This window comes from Ornithorhynchus anatinus, chromosome X4 (assembly GCF_004115215.2).
Source record: "Ornithorhynchus anatinus isolate Pmale09 chromosome X4, mOrnAna1.pri.v4, whole genome shotgun sequence".
NCBI lineage: Eukaryota > Metazoa > Chordata > Mammalia > Monotremata > Ornithorhynchidae > Ornithorhynchus > Ornithorhynchus anatinus.
The window spans coordinates 4766516-4789782 of NC_041752.1; the positions used below are offsets into that span (position 1 = coordinate 4766516).

At 55.3% G+C, this 23267-nt stretch overlaps 1 protein-coding gene across 1 annotated transcript; it reads left to right on the forward strand.

The window, feature by feature from the left end:
- The first annotated feature begins 9649 nt into the window (after positions 1–9649).
- On the forward strand, positions 9650–22927 carry ENTPD2 (ectonucleoside triphosphate diphosphohydrolase 2). Its single transcript, XM_029054422.2, has 9 exons — positions 9650–10039; positions 14560–14677; positions 16508–16658; positions 17890–18049; positions 18840–19067; positions 20182–20436; positions 20535–20654; positions 21435–21569; positions 22516–22927. The coding sequence occupies exons 1-9, from the start codon at positions 9923–9925 to the stop codon at positions 22717–22719; spliced, it is 1488 nt and encodes a 495-aa protein (XP_028910255.1). The 5' UTR covers positions 9650–9922; the 3' UTR covers positions 22720–22927.
- Positions 22928–23267: the final 340 nt, after the last annotated feature.

The window sequence follows — 23267 nt, forward strand, 5'->3', positions numbered from 1 at the left end:
TTCATATTTATTGTCAGGGCGCACAAATGAATTTCCCTTCTTGGTTTACCACCACCATTATCATCTCCCCAACCTGCCAGATGACTGCAATTTCTCCTCCTGGTTGTCCTGTGAAGCAGCGTGGCTTCGTGGCTAGAGCCCGGGCCTGGGAGTCAGAAGGACCTGGGTTCTAATCCCGGCTTCGCCACCTGTCTGCTGTGTGAGCTCGGGCAAGTCGCGTCCCTTCTCTGTGCCTCGGTTACCTCATCTATAAAATGGGGAATGAGACCGGGAGCCCCACGTGGGACAAGAACCGTGTCCAACTTGATTAGCTTGTATCCACCCCGGTGCTTGGCACATAGTAAGAGCTTAACAAGTATCATTATTATTATTATTATTCTTATGATCAGAAAGGCTGGAATTGGCAGATCAGATCAGGCCAGACTTCCTGTCCTATGACAGGACCCCACTTCCCTCACTTAGGCCCCCCTCCTCCTCCTCAAAGTTCAATGGGGACTACATATGCAAACCGGAGACCTCCTAACGGATGAGTCGACTCGATGGAATATTTTTTCAATTAGTTGGATTTCGAATTGTTACAGGCTAAATGGAAACTTGGAAATCTTTTTGTCACATGCCAATTCCTTCGCAAAAAAAAAACAAAACACAAAAACAAACGAGAAGAATTCGATTGAAAAGGAAAACAATTTCCAGACCAGATGGTCAAAAACACCCCGAATCGGAGAAATGCCTGACTGTTTATCTTGATCTTATTTATAATGAGACCCACGGGATTGGAGGAATCCCAGGACGACCTTTAGCCAAACACTTTCAGGCCTTTCTCTTTTGTCTGGATGGGCAACAACTGGAGTTCTTTAAGGAGCGGGGAAACATGTCCTGAGCGTTCTTGTTGAAAAACGATCCAGGCAGTAGAGCGAAGTATGGACTGGAGAGGGAAGAGATAGGAGGCTGGGAGGTCAGCAAGGAGGCCCTTGCAGCAATCCAGGTGGGATAGGATCAGTGATTATATTAACGTGGTAATCTGTTAAGCGCTTACTGTGTGCCAGGCACTGTACTAAGCGCTGGGGTGGATATGAGCAAATCAGGTTGGACACAGTCCTTGTCGCTCATAGAGGCTGACTGTCTCCATCCCCATTTTTCAGATGAGGTAACCGAGGCACAGAGAAGTGAAACGACTTGCCCGAGGTCACACGGCCGACAAGTGGCGGAGTCCGCATTAGAACCCAGGTCCTTCTGCCTCCCAGGCCCGGGCTCTGTCCGCTAGGCCACCCCGCTTCTCATTAAGTGCTTCCCGTGTGCCAGACACTATGCTGAGCCCCGGGGTAGATACCAGATCATCCGATCGGACACGATTCCTATCTGACACGGGCCTCACTGCCTGAGAGGGGAGGGGAACTGGTATAGCGATAATAAAAATAATAATAATGGGAATCCAGGAGGGACGGCGGGGCGAACTTGGAGCTGGGAAAATCCTTTCTGGAACGGTTAATTCTCCTTTCTGGCTCGTTCGCTCTCCAGACCCTTGGAAAGTCTGCAGAGAGAACTCGGAGTCCTGCATCATTGTCCAGGGGAGGTTTGGCCGAGGTTTCTCGGGAGCTGACGGGCCATTGTACAACAATTCTCCGGCTTCCCGAGAGCCCAGGCTGCCTCTCTGCAGCCATGGTAACCCGCTCCCTGCTCGGAGAAACATGGCCTGCAAGCAGAAAATAAATAAATCCGAGAGGAGTCGGGATTCGTCCGCAGAAGGGAGGCTTCCGACGGATTTCTCTTTTTATGGCATTTAAGTGCTTGCTACTTTCCAGGCACCGTCTCTTTATGGATATATTTTATGATCTCGAATAGTTAGTACAACGCTCTGCACACCGTAAGCACTCAGTAAATACTATTGAATGAATGAATGAATAAATATGATCGAATGGATGAAAGTACCAAGCCCTAATCAGGTTGGACACAGTCCCTGTCCCACGTGGGGCTCACGATCTTAATCCCTCTTTGCCGGATGAGGGAACCGAGGCACAGAGAAGTGAAGTGACTTGCTCAAGGTCACACGGCAGACAAGTGGCGGAGCAGGGATCAGAACCCAGGTCCTTCTGATTCCCCGGCCTGGGCTCCATCCACTCCAGCCAAGCTGCTTCTAGTGCTTAGTAATAGGAAAATTAGGGACACAGAGGGGAGAATTCATATTCATATATAACTGTCCTTTGACTTTACAGAAGACTCCACCCGAAGTGAAATTTATCATTATAGTATTTGTTAAGCGTTTACTTTGTGCCAAGACCGGGGGTAGATACAAGATAATCAGGTCGAACGCATTCCTTGTCCCACACGGGTCTGTTAATTCTGCTGTATTGCCCTCTCCCAACCGCTTAGTACAGTGCTCTGCTCACAGTTAGTGCTCAATAAATACCACCGATTGATTGATAGGACTCACTATCTCAGCAGGAGGGAGGCCAAGTATCGAATTCCCAATTTACAGTAAGGACCTGACAGATATCACAATTATCATTATTACTCTCCCAAGCACTTAGTGCAATGTTCTGCGCACAGTAAGTGCTTAAAAAACATGATTGATCGATTGACTGATCAGCACAGACCCTGAGGACCCAACTTTACACTCCGATGCTTCCCGGTGCTATTTAAACTCGGGCCCAGAGGAGTGAAGTGACTTGCCCGAGGTCACCCCGCCGGCAAGTGGCAGAGCAGGGAGTAGAACCCAGGTCCTTCTGATTCGCAGGCCGGTATTCCGTCAGCGCTAAGAACAGTGCTTTGCACATAGTAAGCGCTTAAATGCCACCATCATTGTTATTATTATCCACTAGGCTTCTACTGGGCCACTTCTCATCCCAATCAGTCGTCTTTATTGAGCGTTTACCGCGTGCAGGACTGTACTAAGCGGTCAGGAAAAGACAACACAACAATACGACAGACGCATTCCCCGCTCTCAACGAGCTCCAGCCTCACACCAACCCGGCCAATTGGGAATTTGGAATTTAGCAATCCGGTTTACATGTTCAATTGCTCAATTCCGTACGTGTTTCTGTTTTCTCGCCTCCGGACGAATGACGGGCAGGATTAAACATAGAGTCCTCCTTCATACTTTGCAATTGTTCTCCCGCTGGGATATATTTGTCTGCTCTGGTTTTTCCGCTCCTTTCTTGAAAGGAGACTCCCCGGAGGCCAGGATTGGCCTGTTTTGGGGTCGAGTTCCCCTTTCGTGCCTAGATGGAGTAGCCAGGGAATGAACCTGCCGACTCTGTTGTACTGACCTCTCCCAAGTGCTTAGCGCAGAGTTCCGCACGCAGTAATCCCTCAATAAATACCACCGGTTGACTGATTGGTCGATGAGGTAGACGAGGGGGGAACCGTGATTAATGAGAATAGTAGCTATAATAATTGGGGTATTTTTTAAGGGCTTACTCTGTACCGGGCACTTCGGGTCAGACACGGTCCCCGTCCCACGTGGGGCTCACAAGTGAAATGACTTGACCAAGGTCACACAGCTGACGAGTGGTAGAGATGCACCACCTCTTCCCTCCTCCCCGCCTTCTTCCCGCATCGCTCCCCACTCCTCTCTTCCCCCCTCCGCACCCCCTGCCGCTCCGGGAATTGCAGCTCTTGGTTAGGATCGGAAGGACTTGGGTTCTAATCCCAGCTCCTCCATTTGTCTTCCGTGTGACCTTGGGCAAATCACTTCACTACTCAGCGCCTCAGTTACCTCACCTGTAAAATGGGGATTGAGACTGTGAGTCCCATGTGGGCCAGGGACTGTGTCCAACCCAACTGGCTCCTACCTACCCCAGTGCTTAGTAGAGGGCTTGGCACATAGTAAGCACTTAACGAATACCACAATTATTATTATTATTATTATCGGCTTTCGACTTTCCCACATCCTGCTTTCCCTCTTCACTCCTGAGCTATACCCCAGGTTATCTTGTACATCCCCTTGATTCTATTTAGCGTGATTATGTTGTCTTGTTTTTGTCCGTCCGTCTCCCCCGATTAGACCGTAAGCCCGTCACTGGGCAGGGATTGTCTCTATCTGTTGCCGCGTTGTCCATTCCAAGCGCTTAGTACAGTGCTCTGCGCATAGTAAGCGCTCAATAAATACGATGAATGAATGAATGAATCCTCCTCAGGTTGATTTTTCTCCCTCTAGACCGGAGGTTCGTTGTGCGCAGGGAACGTATCTGTTTGTTGTTCTAATTTACTCTCCCAAGCGTTTAGTCCAGTGCTCTGCGCTCTCAATAAATACGATTGACTGACTGATTCTCTCTGTCTGTGCCTGTCTCTCTCTCCCAGGTGTTCCCAGGCCGACAGGAAGCTGGACTTCCGTCCAGCGTTCACCCTCCGCCGCCCAGTCGTTTCCCGCTCAGCAAACCACCGAAGCCTGAGATTCCGGGAGAGGGAAGGCGGATGAGAGGGGGGACGAGAGGTGCCGAGCCCAGAGATAGCCCCGCTTGGTCAGTCACCCGGGGACCGGGCCGCTCCGTCTCTGGGCCCCGGGGACGGACGTGGCGGGAGGCAGCCTCGGAGTCCCCAGGGGCAGTGGGGGGTTCGGGTCTGGGGGACGGGGGCGGCCGAGGAAATCGGGAGGGTCCTGTCTTTTCAGAAAGGAGAAATCCGCTCTCCCTTCGCTAGACCTCCTTTAGCCCCCGCCTTCGGTCCCAGTCATCCAGCTGGGCGAAGGATGGGCAAATGAAGCAGCGTGGCCTAGTGGCTAGAGCCCGGGGCCTGGTAGTCAGAAAGTCACGGGTTCTAATTCTGTCTCCGCCGCTTGTCTGCCGTGTGACCTTGGCCAAGTCGCTTCTCTTCGCCTCCGTTCCCTCATCTGGAAAGTTGGAACGGAGACTGTGAGCCCCATGTGGGACAGGGACTGTGTCCAACCCGATTTGCTTGTATCCACCCCCGTGCTTAGTACAGTGCCTACTACTATTACTGTTATTATTATTAATAATCTGTAGAAAAGTGCTGTCGGGGATGAAGGCAGTATTATTGCGTCCGTTTTTAACGGTTTTATATAATAATAACAGGGAGGGGGGATGAATAAAACGAGCAAGTCAGGACAGAAGGGAGTGGAAGAAGGGGAAATGAGGGCTTCCTCAGGGAAGTTATGTACTGTAACGTGCCTGCTAATTCTGTCATACTCTCCCACGCGCTTGGTACAGTGCTCTGCACGCAGTAAGCGCTCAATAAATATGATCGATTGATTGAGTGGAAGGCCTCTTGAAAGAGATGCGGTACAGGCTTTGTGTCAGACCTGATGATCTCATAATCACTCATTCACTGTTGGGCGCTTACCGGCTGCAGAACACTGGACTAAGCGCTTGGGAGAGTAAACTCTAACAACAAACAGACACATTCCTTGCCCACAACGAGCTCACGATCTAGAGGGGGAGTCCGCTCGATCCCAGCGCTTAGGGCTTGGCCCATAGCAGGTGCTTAACAAATGCCACAGTTATTATCAGTGATATTATTATTAGTAATAGAAGTAATAGTAGAGGTTTTGCAGGCCTCTCCAGCACAGAATCTCCTTTCTGGGTTTTCTCCGTCTCCCGTTGTTGGCTGCAGGCTTGGGCGATCAGAGACTGCCCCCGGGGATTCACGGCGGCAAAATCAGTCGCCCGCGCAGTCCACAGAGGCTTCCGGGGGCAAAATCCGGACTGAAGAGAGCCGGGGGGCACGAGGGGCAAGTCCTGCTCCGCGTCTTAGAAGAGCAACCCCCCACCCAACCCCATTTCACATTCAATCACACTTATTGAGCTCTTACTGTGTGCGAAGAACCGTGCTAAGCGCTGGGGAGAGGACAATAGAACAACAAAGACACATTCCCTGCTCGCCACGGACGCTTCCGGCCGTCTCTCTCCAGTCAGGGTCCGGTGGGCCTCCTGACTGGGCCTCGTGCTTGCCCTCCGAGACGGCGGCCGGGGCTCTGTGGTGAGCCATCCGGGAAGCCTTTCGAAAAGGCCAAGACCTTTGGCCATTTGATCTCTTAAATTATTTGCTGTATTGTACTTTCCCAAGCGCTCGGTACAGTGCTCTGCACACAGTTAAACGTTTAATAAATACGACCGAATGACTGTATGGATCTGTAATTTATGTCCATGTTCATTCACACTTATTTTTGGAGCGCTTCCTCTGCGCAGAGCACTGTACTAAGCGTTTGGAAAGTACAATTCACCAATAAAGAGAGACAATCCCCGCCCACACCGGGCCATCTCTAATCTGTTTATTTCTATTAATGTCCGTCTCCCCGTCTAGACCGTAAGCTCGTGATGGGCAGGGAATGTGCTGGTGATATTGTTGTACTGTACTCTCCCGAGCGCTTAGTACAGTGGTCTGCACACAGTAAGCGCTCAATAAATATGATCGACTGAATGACTGACTGATATCTTACAGCTCCCCAGCACTTATAACCTATCTTAAAATGCTATAAATCATTTATTCGCTTTCATTTATTATCTATTTGCTCATTTATTTATTCATTCATTCAATCGTATTTATTGAGCGCTTCCTGTGTGCAGAGCACTGTACTAAGCGCTTGGAATTTATATGTGCTTGGCACCCAGTAAGCGCTTAATAAATACCATAATTATTATGAAATGAAAATCTCCGGAACTTCACTGCCTTCTGGAGCAGCTGAACTAGAAGGGAAAGAATTTTGGCTTTTTTAACACGGTCTTTAAGCACTTACTATGTGCCAGGCACTGCACTAAACACTGGGATAGGTACAAGCTAATCAGATCGGACGCAATCCCCGTCCCATATGGGGCTCACACTCTTCATCCCTATTTTTTACAGATGAGGGAACTGAGGCTCAGATGTCCCACATGGGGCTCACCCTCTTAATCCCCATTTTACAGACAAGGGAACCGAGGCCCAGAGAAATGAAGTGACAGCCAAGGTCACACGGCAGACATGAGGCAGAGCTGGGATGAGAACCCAGTTCCTTCTGATTCCCGGGCCCGGGCTCTTGTGCCAAGGTCATGTATCTACCCCAGCGTTTAGAACATAGTAAGCGCTTCATTCATTCACCTCATTCATTCATTCAATAGTATTTATTGAGCGCTTACTATGTGCAGAACACTGTACTAAACACTCGGAATGGACAATTCGGCAACAGACAGAAACAATCCCTGCCCAGTGACGGGCTCGCAGTCTAATACGGGGAGACGGATGGACGAAAATATTTATTGAGCACTTACTGTGAGCAGAGTAAGCATCTGGGAAAGTACTAAGCATTTGGGAGAGTAAAGCTCTTAACGAGCACCCGGATTATTATAATTATTAACAAATGTCATTATTATTATTATTACTCCTCAACAAACCCTCAGGTATTTCGATCTCGCCTCTCCCCTTGAAGGGCGAGGGACCCGTCTATGAGCACGCCAAAAGGCAGGGTTTGGGGTACAACGCTCGCCCTCCCCACCTCGCCTCTGGACTGTGAGCTCATCGTAAGCAGGGAATGTGTCTGTTGCTGTATTGGACTCTCCCAAGCGCTTAGCCCAGCGCTCTGCACACAGTAAGCGCTCAACAGGTACGACGCACTGAATGCTTCTACAGAATCAGTGTGGCTCAATGGAAAGAGCAGGGGCTGGGAGTCAGAGGCTCTGGGTTCTAATCCCGGCTCCGCCACTTGGTTGCTGTGTGACCTTGGGCCAGTCGCTTCCCTTCTCTGGGCCTCAGTTCCCTCATCTGGAAAATGGGGATGAAGACTGAGCGCCACGGGGGACAACCTGACGACCTTGCCTCAGTCCTCTAGACTGATTCATTAAATCGTATTTAATGAGCGCTTACTGGGTGCAGAGCACTGTACTAAGCACTTGGAAAGCACAGCTCAGCAACAAATAGAGACAATCCATCCATCCATTCATTCAATTGTATTTATTGAGCGCCTACTGGGTGCAGAGCACTGTAGTAAACCCGCTGTGGGCCGGGATTGTCTCTTCGTCGTTGTCGTGTCCAATCCGAGCGCTCCGTCCAGTGCTCCGCACGCAGCGAGGGCTCATCAAGTACGATGGGACGAATGGGAAGCAGTGGGGCTCGGTGGAAAGAGCCCGGACTTAGGAGTCAGGAGTCGTGGGTTCCAATCCCGGCTCCGCCACCTGTCAGCTGTGTGACTTCGGGCAAGTCGCTTCACTCCTCCGGGCCTCAGTTCCCTCAGCGGCCAAATGGGGACGAAGACTGGGAGCCCCGCGGGGGACCACCTGATGACCCCGTGTCTACCCCGGCGCTCAGAACGGTGCCCGGCACGTAGTAAGCGCTTAACAAAATACCAGCATTATTAATGGATGTCCCCCAGGGCTTAGAACAGCGCTTGGCCCATAGTCAGCGCTTGACAGGTACCGTAATTCGGTTAATGGTTGTCAGAGAAGTAGCGTGGCTCAGTGGAAAGAGCACGGGGCTTGGGAGACAGAGGCCGTGGGTTCTAATCCCGGCTCGGCCACTTGTCAGCTGTGTGACTGTGGGCAAGTCACTTCACTTCTCTGGGCCTCAGGGACCTCATCTGGAAAATGGAGATGAAGACTGGGAGCTCCACGAGGGCCAATCTGATCACCATGTATCCCCCCCAGTGCTTAGAACTCACTCTAGGCTTCGAGGCTGTCCATCACCTCGCCCCTTCCCACCTCTCCTCCCCTCTCTCTTTCCACGGCCCACCCCGCCCGCTCCGCTCCTCCGCCGCCCGCCTCCTCGCCGTCCCCCGGTCTCGCCCGTCCCGCCGTCGACCCCCGGGCCGCGTCCTCCCTCCTCACCTCGGCCAATCTAATTCTCTTCCCCTCTTCGAATCCCTCCTTAAGACTCACCTCCTCCAAGGGGCCTTCCCGGACTGAGCTCCCCACCTTTTCCCCTCTGCTCCCTCTACCCCCCGCCCTTCACCTTTCCGCACCTAAACCCTCTTCTCCCCCCTTTCCCTCCGCTCCTCCCCCTCTCCCATCCCATCCCCTCAGCGCCGTACTCGTCCGCTCAACTGTATATATCTTCATTACCCTATTTATTTTGTTAATGAGATGTCCATCCCCTCGATTCTATTTATCTGCTATTGTTTTAATGCGATGTTCTTCCCCTCGATTCTATTTATCGCCGTCGTTCTCGCCTGTCCGTCTCCCCCGATCAGACCGTAAGCCCGTCAAAGGGCGGGGACCGTCTCTACCTGTTGCCGACTTGTTCACTCCAAGCGCTTAGTCCAGTGCTCTGCACATAGTAAGCGCTCGATAAATACTATTGAATGAATGAATGAATAGAACAGTGCTTTGCACATAGTAAGCGCTGAACAAATACCAACATTATTATTATTATTATTATTATTATTAACCGGGGCCAGAGGCCGAGGGGCGGGGCGAAGACCGGGGGGCGTGGCCTCCCGCTTCCGGGGGGCCCGGCTCGGCCAATGGGAAGCGGCGGGGGCTCAGACCCCGCCCCCTAATTAGCCTGCGACTTTGGCTGGCGCGCGGCCCCGGCTCGGCCCAGCCCGGACCCCGAGCGACGAGGCGCGAGGGCCTCCGGCCGCGGCCTCCTGCTCCTCCTCCTCCTGCCGCCCTTCTTTCTTTTCCTGCTCCTCCTGGTGCTCCTGCCGGTGCTCCTCCTCTTCGCTGCTGCTTCTGCTCCTCTTTCTTTCCCTGCTCCTGCTGCTGCTCCTCCCGGTGCCCTTCCGGTGCTCCTCATTGCTGCTCCTCCTCCTGCTGCTCCTGCCGGTGGGCCTCCTCTTTGCTGGTGCTCCTTCTGCTCCTCTTTCTTTTCCTGCCCCTCCTGGTGCTCCCGCTGCTGCTCCTCTTTCTTTTCCTGCCCCTGCTGGTGCTCCTCCTCCTGCTGCTCCTGCCGGTGGGCCTCCTCTTTGCTGGTGCTCCTTCTGCTCCTCTTTCTTTTCCTGCTCCTTCTGGTGCTCCTGCTGGTGGTGGTGCCCCTCCCCCCCCCCGCCCTCCGGCCCATGGCCCCCCGGCCTCTGTCCGTGCTGCTGCCCCTGCTGCTCTGCCTGGCCGGGCTGGTGGGCATCCTGCTCCTCTGCATCCCGACCAGGGACCTCCGAGAGCCGCCCGCCTACAAGGTGAGCCCCCCCGCCCCCAGGCCCTCTTGCCCCCGCTGCCAACGCCGCCACCGGGCAGCTGCATCTGGGGCCCGGTAGCCCGGTCGGAGGTTGCCCGGGGCGTCCCGGCCGGACGAGGTGCAGCCTCCAGCTGCAAGAGGCCTGCGAGCCCGTAGTTGGGTAGGGCTGGTCTCTCTTAATTGCTGAATTGTCCTCCCCCAAGCGCTCAGCACAGTGCTCTGCACACAGTAAGCGCCCGAGAAATGCGATGGAATGAACGAAGAGGCCGAAGCTGGGAGAGGCCAGCGGGCTGCAGAGTGCTGTCCATCCCCAGCTCCGTCTGACCGGCGGCCTACCTCATCCTTTCTCAGCCCCCAGTGGGGATCTTAACGGCGCTTAACAAATACCGTTATTCTTTTTATTATCCGGTTGGGTCTCCGGAGGACCGAGGGGTTGCCGGGTGGACGGGAGGTTCCGGGTGATGATAATTGTGCTATTTGTTAAGTGCTTACTATGAGCCAGGTACTGTACCAAGCGCCGTTGGGGGATACAGACCCATCAGGTTGGTCACATCCCTGTCCCACGTAGGGCTCACGGTCTCAACTCTCATTTTACAGATGAAGGAACTGAGCCTTCAGAAGATAATAATAATAATAATGGTATTCGTGAAGCGTTTACTATGTGCCGGGCACTGTACTAAGCACTGGAGTGGATACAAGCAAATCGGGTTGGTCACGGTCCCCGTCCCATGTAGGGCTTTCGGTCTCCATCCCCATTTTGCAGATGAGGGAACTGAGGCACAGAGAATAATAATCATCATAGTCTTTGTTAAGCACTCAGTGTGTGCCCGGTGATGTACTAAGCACTGGGGTGGGAATAAGCAGATTGGGTTGGACACTGGTCTCCTCCTTCATGGGGCTCAGAGTCACAATCCCCATTTTCCAGATGAGGGAACTGAGGCCCAGAGAAGTGAAGGGACTTGCCCAAGGTCACACAGCAGACAAGTGGCAGAGCCGGGATTAGAACCCATGACTTTCTGACTCCCAGGGCCCGTGCTCTATCCACTGCGTCGTGCTGCTTCTCTTCATTTTGATCGGTGGTGATATAATAACAATAATCAATAACCGTGGTGTTGGTTAAGTGCCTACTATGTGCTAAGCACTGTACTAAGCCCTGGGGTAGATGCAAGGTCGACAGGTCCCATTTGGGGCTCACAGGCTAGATTGGAGGGAGCGCAGTGATTGAATTCCCAGTGTGCAAAAGAGGGAACTGAGGCACAGTGAAGTGAGGTGACTTGCCCATATCATAATTATGGTATTTGTTAAGGGCTTACTATGTGCCAAGCACTGTTCCAAGCCAGGGTCACACGGCTGACAGGTGGCAGAATCGGGATTAGAATCCAGGTCCTCTGACACTCAGGGCCGTGTTCTTCCCACTAGGCCATGCTGCTTCCCTTTGAAGACGAATTCAAAGGTGTCTCTCTCTCACGACATTCCACCAACTTGTCAAGATTTGCTCAATCTCTTTTTGCCGGGCTCCCCGGACAGAGATGGGGATCACTGGAGTCCGTGGATAATCCGAAGCCCGTAAAAAGCACTTAAAAAACATAACTAACTGACCCAATTGTGCCGGCTGTTCCCACACCCCTCAAACCAGAGCAGGGCACCCACAGAAGCAGACCGGAGCCACCCAAGCTTCTCAGTCTGTCGTATTTATTGAGCACTTGCTGAGTGCTAAGCGCTCGGGAGAGTACAAAACAGCACACATTCCCTTCCCACAATGAGCTTACAGTCTCGCTGGGGGGCAGACATTAATAAAAATAAATAGAATCGATAGAATTACAGATATGGACGTAAGTCTCGTGGAGCTGGGAACAGGGATGAATAAAGGGAGCAAGTCGCAGAGGGAAGCGAGAGAAGAGCAGAGGAGGGCTTAGGGAAGGCCTCATGGAGGAGATGGGCCTTCGATAAGGCTTTGAAGGAGGGGAGAGGGATTGTCCGTCGGATATGAAGGGGGGGGCGTTCCAGGCCAGAGGCAGGATGTGGGAGGGACATCGGCGGCGAGACGGATGAGATTGAGGGACAGTGAGAAGGTTGGCGTTAGAGGAGCGAAGTGTGCGGGCTGGGTTGGAGCAGGAGAGTAGCGAGGTGAAGTAGGAGGGGGCGAGGTGATGGAGGGCTTTGAAGCCAATGGTGAAGAGTTTCTGTTCGATGCAGAGGTGGCTGGGCAACCATGGGAGGGTCTTGTTATATTGTACCCTCCCAAGGGCTTATCTGCACACAGTAAGCGCTCAATAAATGTGATTGAATGAATGGATGAATGAATGTTCTTAGCTCTGAGGGAGATACAAGATAATCAGGTTGTCCCACATGGGGCTCGCAGTCTTAATCCCCATTTTCCAGATGAGGTCACTGAGGCACAGAGAAGTGAAGGGGCTTGCCAAGGCCACCTCGCAGACATGTGGTGGAGCGGGGATTAGAACCCACGTCCTCGGACTCCCGAGCCCGGCCTCTTTCCACCAAGCCACGATTGCGGTAGGAGAGTAGTAAGGTGTGGTCGGAGGGAGCAAAGAGATTGAGTGCTCCGAAGCCAATGGTGAGGGGTTTCTCTTTGATGCAGAGGCGGTTGGGCGACCACTGGAGGGGCTTGAGAAGTGGGAAACGCCGCCGGAACGTTTCTGTAGAAAAAGGATCCGGGCAGCAGAGTGAAGTATGGACTGGAGTGGGGAGAGACAGGAGGCCGGGAGGTCAGCAAGGAGGGATAGGCTAATCAAGGTGGGTTAAGGTCAGCGCTTGGATTAACATAGCGGTTTGAGTGAAGAAGAAAGGGCAGATTTTAGCGAAGTGAAGGTCGAACCGACGGGATTTAGTGATGGATTGACTGTGTGGGTCGAATGAGAGAGAGGAGTCAAGGAGAACGCCAAGGTTATGGGCTTGTGAGACAGGAAGGATGGCGGTGCCGTCTAAAGTGATGGGAAAGTCAGGGGGAGGGCAGGGTTTGGGTGGGAAGATAAGAAATTCTGTTTGGGACGTGGTAAGTTTGAGGTGACGGGAGGACATCCAAGTAGAGATGTCTCGAAGGCAGGAGGAAATGAGAAACTGCTGAGGGGGAGAGAGATCAGGTCTGGAGTTGTAGATTTGGGGATCATCTGCGTAGAGGTGGTCACTGAAGCCAAGGGAGCGAATGCGTTCTCGAAGGGAGTGGGTGTAGACGGAGAATAGAAGGGCATCCAGAACTGAACCTCCAGGGACCCCCACAGTTAGGGGGTGGGATGCAGAGGAGGGGCCCGCGAAAGAGACCGAGAGGCCCGAGAGATAGGGGGAGAACCGGGAGAGGACGGGGTCAGTGAAGCCGAGATAGGATGACGTCTCCGGGAGGAGGGTCGGTCCACAGTGTCGGAGGCAAGAGGTCGAGGAGGAATAGGATGGAGTAGAGGCCTTTGGATTTGGCTCCTTCTCCACACTTGCCCAGGATGGATTGATTGATTTACGTTAATATCAGTCTCCCCTTCCGACTGTAAGCTCACCGTGGACCGAGAATGTGTGTAATGGTGTATCGTGCTCTCCCAAGCGCTTAGCACGGTGCTCTGCACACAGTAAGCGCTCAGTAGATATGAATGAACGAATGATTGGCTGATGCGTCCCGGGGCCCGATTCCCCCTTGGCTGGCCAGCCCCAAGAGGAGCCGGCCGGAGCCGGGGGGTGGTCGTCACTGATTGCGAGGAAACCCCCATCGCCCCCCCCGTCCCCCTCCACACACACGCTCTCTCTGTGCCTCTGTCTCTATCTGCGTCTCTCTGTCTCTGTCTCTCCCTCCCCCCTTCTCTCTCCCCCCCGAGAACACACGAAAACCGGATTGTCTGGTCTAGATCTGGATGACTATCCAGGTCTCAGCTATCTAAATATCAAGACTGTCTTCCTTCCTCCCCCTCAGCCCGGTAGCCCCAGGTGGGACAGGGACGGGGTCCGATCTGTCGTCAGCCCTAGCGCTTAGCGTGTAGTGAGCGCTTGCCAAACATCACCCTAACGCTTTATGCCCCTGCCGTTCCACCCCAGGCACGGAGGGATCAGCGCAAGGCGGGGAGGGGGAGGGGAGCTCAACCCCGGACGTGACCCGTTGGGCAGGGGTGTTTTAAGAGAAACAGCATGGCATAGTGGAGGGAGCACAGGCCTGGGAGTCAGAAGGTCATGGGTTCTAATTCTGGCTCTGCCACGGGTCTGCTGTGTGACCTTGGGCAAGTCACTCCACTTCTCTGGGCCTCAGTCACCTCCTCTGTTAAAAAAAAAAAAAAAAAAAACAGGGATGAAGAGTGTGACCCCCGTGAGGGACGGGGACTGTGTCCAACCCAATTAACTTGCACTACCCAGCGCTTAGAACAGTGCGGGTCACATAATAAGAGCTTAACGAGTACCGTAATTATTCACTCATTCAGTCGTATTTATTGAGCGCTTACTGTGTGCAGAGCCCTGTACTAAGTGCTTGGGAAGTACAGTTCAGCAACATAGATAATCCCTGCCCATTATTATTATTATCATTATTAGTACGGCATCGTCTTGGACGCTGGCTCCTCGCACACCGCCATGTTCGTCTACAAGTGGCCCGCGGACAAGGAGAACGACACGGGCATCGTCAGCCAGCACAGCGCCTGCGATGTGAAGGGTGAGTGCGTGGGGATTAAGACCGTGAGCCCCACGTGGGACAGGGCCTGTGTCCAACCCGATTAACTTGTATCTACCCCGGCGCTTAGAACAGCGCTCGGCACATAGTGAGCGCTTAACAAGTAACATTGTTAAGCGCTTACTACTAAAGGAAGCAGCGTGGCTTAGTGGAAAGAGCCCAGGCTAGGGAGTCAGAGGTCATGGGTTCTAATCCCGGCTTGGCCACTTGTCAACTGAGTGACTTTGGGCAAGTGATTTCACTTCTCTGGGCCTCAGTTGCCTCATCTGGAAAATGGAGGTTAAGAGTGTGGGCCCCATGGGGGACAACCTGATTACCTTGTATCTACCCCAGTGCTTAGAACAGTGCTTGGCACGTAGTAAGCGCTTAAGAAATACCATTATCGTTATTATTATTATTATGTGTAAAGCACTTGTTCTAAGCACTGGGATAGCTACAATTTAATCAGGTTGGACACAGTCCCTGTCCCACATGGGGCTCACATTCTTATTCCCCATTTTACTGATGAAGGAATTGAGGCCCAGAGAAGTTAAGCTACCTGCCCAACACACAGCAGACGTGGTGGAGCGGGGATTAGAACCTAGGTCCTTTTGACTTCCAGGCCCGGACTCTCTCCACAAAGCCACGCTGCTTTCCCGAATGTAAGCTCGTTGTGGGCAGGGAATGCGTCTGTTTACTGTTGTGATGTACTTTCCTAAGCGCTTAGTACAGTAAGCCCTCAATAAATATGATTGAATGAGTGAATGTGCTTCCCATATCCTACGGCACATTTGGGGCCCTGCCTTACTGGGAGAGGCCGGGCCCCCGTCTTGATGCCACAGGGTGCCCCGGGATCTCATTTCCTTCAGACAAAGCCCTTTTGTGGTCCAGGTGGGCCGAGCGGAGCCGGGGCCTCCCCTGCCTCCCCGAGGAAGGCAGCCGCTCCCAAACACACCTGGGATGGGGTGGGTCCCCCTCCTCTCCCCGCCACTGTCCCCCCTCCCCGGCCTCGGGGTGGCAGATCGAAGCCCAGCGGGCCACATCCCGGGCTAGGAGCCTCCCCGGGGGAGGGGCATCACGGGGAGACGATGATGTCGACCGTGGGCGGAAAATGTTTCCGTCGATTGTTCTGTCCTCCTCTCCCGAGCGCTTAGTACAGGGCTCCGCGCACAGTCAGCGCTCGATAAATATGACAGAATGAATGAATGTATGAATGAATGATTCTTCGGTCCCGGGGCCCCTCTCGCCTCGCCCCCACCCAGCCACTGAAGAACCTGGCCGGGTCATTCATTCACTCAGTGGTATTTATTGAGTGCTTACTGTGTGCAGAGCACTGTACTGAGCGCCTAGAGAGTACAGTACAGCGATGACGAGTGACAACCCTGCCCACAATGGGCTCACAGTCTAAAGGTCCTGCCCTCCTCCCGTCTCTGCCCCATCCTCTGCCATCAAAGAGAAAGGAGTGCCATCCGCCAAACTCTTCCCCCAACTTCAAAGCCCTCCTCCAAGAAGCCTTCCCAGATTCTTCCCCCTTTTCCTCAGCTCCCCCTCCCTTCCGCGTCACCCAAACTCACTCCCTCTGCTCTCCCCCCGACTCCCCGCGGTGAGCGCACACAGTTAGCACTCAATAAATACGATCGAATGAATATTATCATTCTCTGGGCCTCGATCACCTCATCTGGAAAACGGGGATGGAGTCTGGGACTGTATCCAACCCAATTTGTTTGTATCCACCCCAGGGCTTAGTATAATGCCTGGCACATAGTTAGCGCTTAACAAATCCCATAATGATAATTATTATTATTCTCATTCTCTGTCTCTCCCCCACTGCAGGAGGCGGGATCTCCAGCTACGAGCATCACCCTTTCCTGGCGGGCCGGAGCTTGCTGGACTGCCTCAACCAGGCCTTGAGAGACGTGCCCAAAGACAGACACGCCGTCACCCCGCTCTACTTGGGAGCCACCGCGGGCATGCGCCTGCTGCAGTAAGTCTGCGTCCGTGGTGGGCATGAGCCTGATGCGACTACCCTGGCTCCGTAACGATGCGGCGAGCCTGTCTTGGCGGCGGGCCTGCATCCGCTGCATTGAGCCTGTCTCTGTGGCAGGAACGCGTCCGGGGCGACTTCAGTGGTATTTATTGAGCGCTGACTACACGGGAACCGGGTGTGCATCTGCTATAGTGAGCTTGGTCTCCATCCCTCCAGGCTTACAGCCAGGGAGCTGGGGTTCAGTGGTCATCTCAGAGGACCTGACCTTCCCCGCTGGGGTCATCGGAGCCGGCCCGGCCGCAACCCTGACACACCCCCCTCTCTTCTGCTCCTCCTTCAACAGGTCACCTTACCACCCAGAGGCCCGTTCTGAGTCCGTTCCGGGGCAGCAGAAACTAAATCGTGCTAATAATCATGGTACTTGTTGAGTGCGATGTGCCAAGCACTGTTCTCAGCACTGGGGTGGATACAAGCAAATCGGGATGGACCCAGTCCCTGTCCCACATGAGGCTCGCACTCTTATCCTCATTTTACCGATGAGGTAACCGAGGCCCAGAGAAGTGAAGTCACTTGCCCGAGGACGCACAGCAGACACGTGGCGGAGTTGGGTTTGGAACCCAGGTCCCTCTGACTCCGAGGCTTGTAGTCCATCCACTGAGCCATGCTCCTTCTCCTAATAATAGAAATAAGGGTGTTAATAGTTGTGGTCGTTTGTACCGAGCAGTGCGGTAGATACAAGATCATCAGGTGGGACTCAGTCTCTGTCCCGCCTGGGGCTCACAGTTTAAGGGAGAGGGGGAACGGGTAATTTATCCCCATTTTTCAGTTGGGCAAACCGAGGCCCAGAGAAGTTAAGTAGATCCCTGCCGGGTTTGGCTCCCAGCAAGAGCAGGGCCCTGCAGGCTGCTGAAGGTTCCCTTTGGAGGGCATCCCTCACCCATCCTCATCAGTGGTACTTATTGAGCGCTTACTGGGTGCTGAGCACTGGACTAAGCCCCTGGGGGAGTACGCTAGAACACAGTTGGTAGACAGGTCACCCCGCTCCAGGTCGGTAGAGATAAACCCTGCACTGAATTCCCACGCTTTCCCGGAGTAGGTTCTTCCGGCCACCCAGGATGAGTTTCCGAGTTCTGGGGCGGTCTCCTTCCTCCCCTTCCCCCACACGCGTGCCCTGCGTCGTCCTGGCTCTGGTTTCTGCCTCTCAGAGGTCTCTCACTGTCCCCTCTAGCCTGGCCAACCCCGCCGCGTCGGAGGCCGTCCTGGATTCGGTGACCCAGACCTTGAGGGATTTCCCGTTTGACTTCCGGGGGGCCAAGATCCTGTCCGGCGAGGACGAGGGGGTGTTTGGCTGGGTCACTGCCAACTACCTCCTAGAGAACTTTATCAAGGTGGGGCGGAGGAGCCCTGCACCCCAATGGAAAGGCCCCTTCTTCCTTCCCTGGGAGAGGGGGTCCGGGGGAGGGTTGGGGGAGGTGGGGGGCTGCTTTAAGGGGCCCGGTGCCCTCGAGAACCTAGAGGGGAGTTGCCACAAGGGTCTCTCCAGGGCAAGGGGGCTTGGGGCCCAGTCCCCTTGAGAGCTCTTTGGGGGGCCGCCTCGGGGGTCTCTCCGGACGAAGGGGCCTGAGGGCCCAGAGCCCTCAAGAGCCCTGGGGGAGCTGCCTCAGGGGTCTCCCCAGGGAAAGGGAGCCTAGGGATTGAGATCTGATTGGAGGGCTGTCTCGGGGGTCTCCCCTGAAGCAACGGGCTGGGCCTGGTCCCCTCAAAAACCTGGGGGAGAGCTGCCTCGGGGGTCTCTCCCGGGAAAGGGGCCTAAGGGTTGAGAACTGAGAGGGGGCTCCCCAGAAGTGGGGAGGTCTGGGGGCCCTGTGCCCTCGGAAGCCCGGTGCCCCGGAGAGCCCGGGGGGGTGATGGGGACCTGCACAGGGATCTCCTCAGAGAAAGGGGGTCTAGGGGCCCAGCCCCCTTGAGAGCTGAGAGGGGGCTGCCTCAGGGGTCTCCCCGGGGGCAGCGGGACCGGGGGTCGTCCGCCACCCTCGAGATCCCAGATGGGAGCGACCTCCAGCGCCTCCGCCAAACGGAAAGAGTCGAGCCTGGGACCCGGGCGGCCGGGCTCTCCGGCGTCCGCTGAGGTGAGGGGTCTGTCTCTGTCTCTCCCCGCCCATCTCTCCCTCACGACAGTACGGCTGGATCGGGCAGTGGGTCCGCCCCAAGCGAGGGACCGTGGGTGCCATGGATCTGGGCGGGGCCTCCACGCAGATCACCTTCGAGACGGCGGGCCCCCTGGAGGAGCCGGCCCGCGAGGTGAGGCTGCGGCTCTACGGCCAGCCCTACACCGTCTACACCAACAGCTTCCTCTGCTACGGACGAGACCAGATGCTCAAGAGGCTGATGGCCAGGGTCCTCCAGGTACCCACCGCCCACCACCTGCCGCGGCCGGAGCCCGCCCCATCCGCCCCGCCCCACCAGCCGGACCCCGCGGGCTCGTCAGTCAGTCAGTACCGTTGCTTGAACACTTACTGTGTGCAGAGCACTGGATTAAGCGCTTGGGAATGTACAATATAATAGAATAGGTAGCCATCCCTGCCCTGAAGGAGTTTAGAGTCTGCAGAGGGAAGCAGATGTTGAAATAGATGATGGAGGGGGGAAAAAAGAGCTGATTATTTTCACCAACAGCAGTATTGTGGAGCTAGAGCGCGAAGGGATGAGCTCACTCTCTGATCCAAAGCCCTCAACTCTGCCAATCCTAGCCCCTCTAATAATAATAATGATGATGATGGTACTTGTTAAGCACTTACTATTTGCCAAGCGCCAGAGTAGATACTAAGCTAATCAGGTTAGACTCAGTCCCTGTTCCACACAAGTTTCACAGTCTTAATCCCCATTTTACAGATGAGGGAAGTGAGGCACGGAGAAGTGAAGCGATTTGCCCAAGGTCAAACGGCAGACAAGTGGCAGAGCCACTGTATCTGCTCCCCCATCTCCCTCCTCCGCCTTCTCGACCGTCTCTCTCCGTCCACGGAGGGGGCTGAGCCAGGCCACAGAGGCTTCCGTTGGGGGAACCAGGCCCTGGAGTTGGGGAGGGGCAGTCGGTCAGTCAATCGTGTTTATTGAGCATTTACTGTGTGCAGAGCACTCTACTAAGCACTGAGGAGAGTACAGTGTAACAATATAACTGACAATTCCTCGTCCACAGGGGAGGGTGAGCTAGGCCCCGGTGGGGGTAAGGGGCCCCTAAGTCAGGCCCCGGGTTTGGACGGGGAACGAGGACCCGGAGTTGGGGGCGACAGGGGAAGATGAGCCAGGCCTCGGGGGGGTAGGGGAGCCCTAAACCAGGCCCCGGTGAGGGCGGGAGGACTCGAACCGGGTGCCAGTGTCTGGGGGGTGGGGCCAGGCCCCAGCGGTTGGGGCGGTCGGTCGACCGGGGGTCCCCGAGGGACGGCCGCGTCCCCCAGGGAGGGCGGCGGATCCACCCCCCGGGGCGGTGGTCTCTGAGCTGAGGCCGGGTCCCCCGTGCTCCCAGACGGAGAGGGTCCACCCGTGCTGGCCCAAAGGCTACAGCGCCCCGGTGACCGTGGGGGAAGCCTACGAGTCGCCGTGCACTGCGCCGGAGAGGCCCAGGAGCTACGAGGCCAACGCCTCGGTGACGCTGAGAGGCGCCGGGAACCCCGGGCTGTGCCGTGTCCGAGTGGCCAGCCTCTTCAACTTCTCCGCCTGCCCCTACTCCCACTGCTCCTTCGACGGCGTCTTCCAGCCGGACGTGACGGGAGGCTTCATCGTAAGGCTCGCCGGGATCCCGGGGTGGTGGCCGGGGGGGGGTGGCCCGCCGGGGACTCGAGGGACCCCGGTGACCCTGCCCCCCTCCCCCGCTCCCAGGCCTTTTCCGCCTTTTACTACACGGTGGACTTCCTGCGATCGGGGATGAAGCTTCCCGTGAGGACGCCGGAGGAACTGGAGGCGGCGGCCAACACGGTCTGCAACCAGACCTGGGACGAGGTGCGGCATCCGGGCTGGGGCCGGGGCCTATCTGGGGTGTTTTTTAAGGTACTTGCTAAGCGCTCGCTTTGTCCCGCACCCCGTACTAAGCGCCGGGGCCAATACAAGATAATCAGGTCCCACGTGGGGCTCACGGTCTCAAGAGGATGGAATGGGATTTAATCCCCATTTTATGGAGGAGGAAAGTGAGGCACGGAGAAGTGAAGCGACTTGCCCAGGAGGTACGTGGCGGAGCTGGGATTAGGACCCAGGTCCTCTGACTCCCAGGCCCGGGCTCTTTGCACAAGGCCAGCCCCACCCGTGATTAATTGATGAATCAGTGGTATTTACTGAGCACTTACTGTGGACAGAGTACTGTCCTAAGCACTTGGAAGAGGACGATTTTTTTTTTTTAATGGGATTTGAAAATAACGATAGTTGTGGTATTTTTTGAAGCGCCTACTACGTGCCAGGCACTATTCTAAGCGTTGGGATAGATACAAGTTAATCAGGTTGGACACAGTCCCTGTCCCTCACGGGGCTCCCAGGCTTAATCCCCATTCTACAGATGAGGAAACTGAGGCCCAGAGAAGTGGAGCGACTCGCTTCAGGTCAAACTGCTGACAAGTGGAGGATCCAGGATTAGAACCCAGGTCTTTCTGGTGCCCGGGCCCGTGTTCTAACCACTAGGAAACACTGTTTCTCAATAGAATTGATAGGATCCCCGCCATCCATCCACCCAGGATGGAGCTGACAGTTTAGTGATGAATTCTCCTCTTCCCCCAACCCCGGCCCCCGCAGCTGCTGGAGAAGGCACCGAGAGAGCAGAAGCGTTTGCGAGACTACTGTGCGGGCGCCATGTTTATCCACCAGCTCATCACCAAGGCCTACAAGTTTGACCAGAAGACGTTTCCCAACATCGTCTTCCAGAAGAAGGTGGGTGTTCGGAGCCCCCCCGGGCTCCGGGGCCGGTGGGGCCGACTGGAGGGCCCTGGTGCCCCAGGTGAAGGCATCTTTCCTCCTCGACCCCTCGCCCACGGGCGGATCTTTCTCCCTCCATCCCCACCCCTCTGTGCCCCGATCTTCTTACGTCCCTGAAATGCTCGCTCTAAAGGCTGGCAATAGGGGTGTCCAGTGGGGCCGTGGGAAGGAGCGGGTCACTCCACTGGCCAGGCTCGGAGCGCGGAGCGGCCCGGCTCTCTCAGTGCCTTCTGGGGGCAAGGATGGGGCCACCAGAGGCCTGCTCCGGCCACCCCACCCTCCGGGGGATACTCTAGAGGGCGGGATGAGGGGGTAAGTAAGCAGCTGTGGTGCGGTGAGCAGAGGCTCTGTTTGCAGCAGAGCTGCACCCCGGGAGGCTGGAATGAGCAAACACCCTCCCCAGGCTCCAGGGAAGATGGGGCTGACTGGGGGGCTTTGGGAGGCTCTGAGAAGCAGCACGGCTTAGTGGACAGGCTTGGGAGGCAGAAGGACCTGGGTTCTAATCCTGGCTCCGCCACGCGTCTGCTGTGTGACCCCGGCAAGTCTCTTCACTTCTCTGGGCCTCCGTCCCCTCATCTGTAAAATGGGGATTAAGAGTGTGAGCCTTATGTAGGACAGGGACTGTGTCCAACCTGATTAACTCGTACCCACCCCAGTGCCTAGAACAGTGCTTGGTACATAGTAAGCGCTTAACAGATGTCATACTATTATTATCGCTAACCGAGAAGAAGGCATCCTTCCTCCCCAAGCCTTCACCCGCCGGGAGCGTTCCAAGCCGCCCTCTGTGCCGCCCTGGGGTTAGATCTCGGCCAGCCTCCGGAGAAACCTCCCCAAAAGACACGTCCCCTCCCATCCCCCCGGCCAGAGGAGCCCCGGGCTGGACGTCTCTCTGCCCCTGCAGGCCGGAGACACGTCCATCGGCTGGGCTCTCGGCTACATGCTCAACCTGACCAACATGATCCCGGCCGACCACGGCGGCTTCCGCAAGGGCTCGGACTACAGCTCCTGGGTGGCCCTCAACCTGCTCTTCGTGCTGGTCATCGTAGCCGCGGTGCTCATGCTCTGCTGCCTGCTCCAGCCCTCCAAGGAGCAGAGTGCCATCTAACCGCCAGGCCGGACTCTGGCTCCGGGGACCAAAGACCACCCCCCAGGGCCCCCTCGCCCATCACCCCCCGGGCCTGGCTCCTGGGCCCGCTGCTGCTTCCACCGCCTCCTAAATTCACTGAGCCAGCCCCAGGCTAGAGCTCCTCCTCCTCCCTCCTTCCTCACCCCCCCCCCCTTCTTCCTCTCCTCCCTCCTCCTCTTTCTCCTCTCCTGAGGTATTTATTGAGCACTTACTTTGTGCAGAGCACTGGACTAAGTGCATGGGAGAGTAAAATACAAGAGTTGGTAGACACATTCCCTGCCCATTCTTTCATTCAGTCATATTATTGAATGCATACTGTGTGCAGAGCACTGTACTAAACGCTTACAACGAGCTTACAGTCTTCTCTTCCTCCTCCCCCTCCCCTACTTCCTACCTTTCAACATTCTTCTGCTCCTCCTCTCACTCCTCCTCCTACTCCTCCTCTTCTTACCCCTTCTCTTCTTACCCCTTCTCCTCTTCTCACCTCTTCTCTTCTTACCCCTTCTGCTCTTCCCCCTTCTCTTTTT

Coding starts and splice junctions, on each gene's coding strand:
- ENTPD2 (XM_029054422.2), top strand. CDS start 9,923: ATGGCCCCCCGGCCTCTGTCCGTGCTGCTGCCCCTGCTGCTCTGCCTG. Junction 16,659..17,889: donor GCGGGCATGCGCCTGCTGCA/GTAAGTCTGCGT, acceptor TGTCCCCTCTAG/CCTGGCCAACCCCGCCGCGT. Junction 20,655..21,434: donor GCAACCAGACCTGGGACGAG/GTGCGGCATCCG, acceptor CGGCCCCCGCAG/CTGCTGGAGAAGGCACCGAG.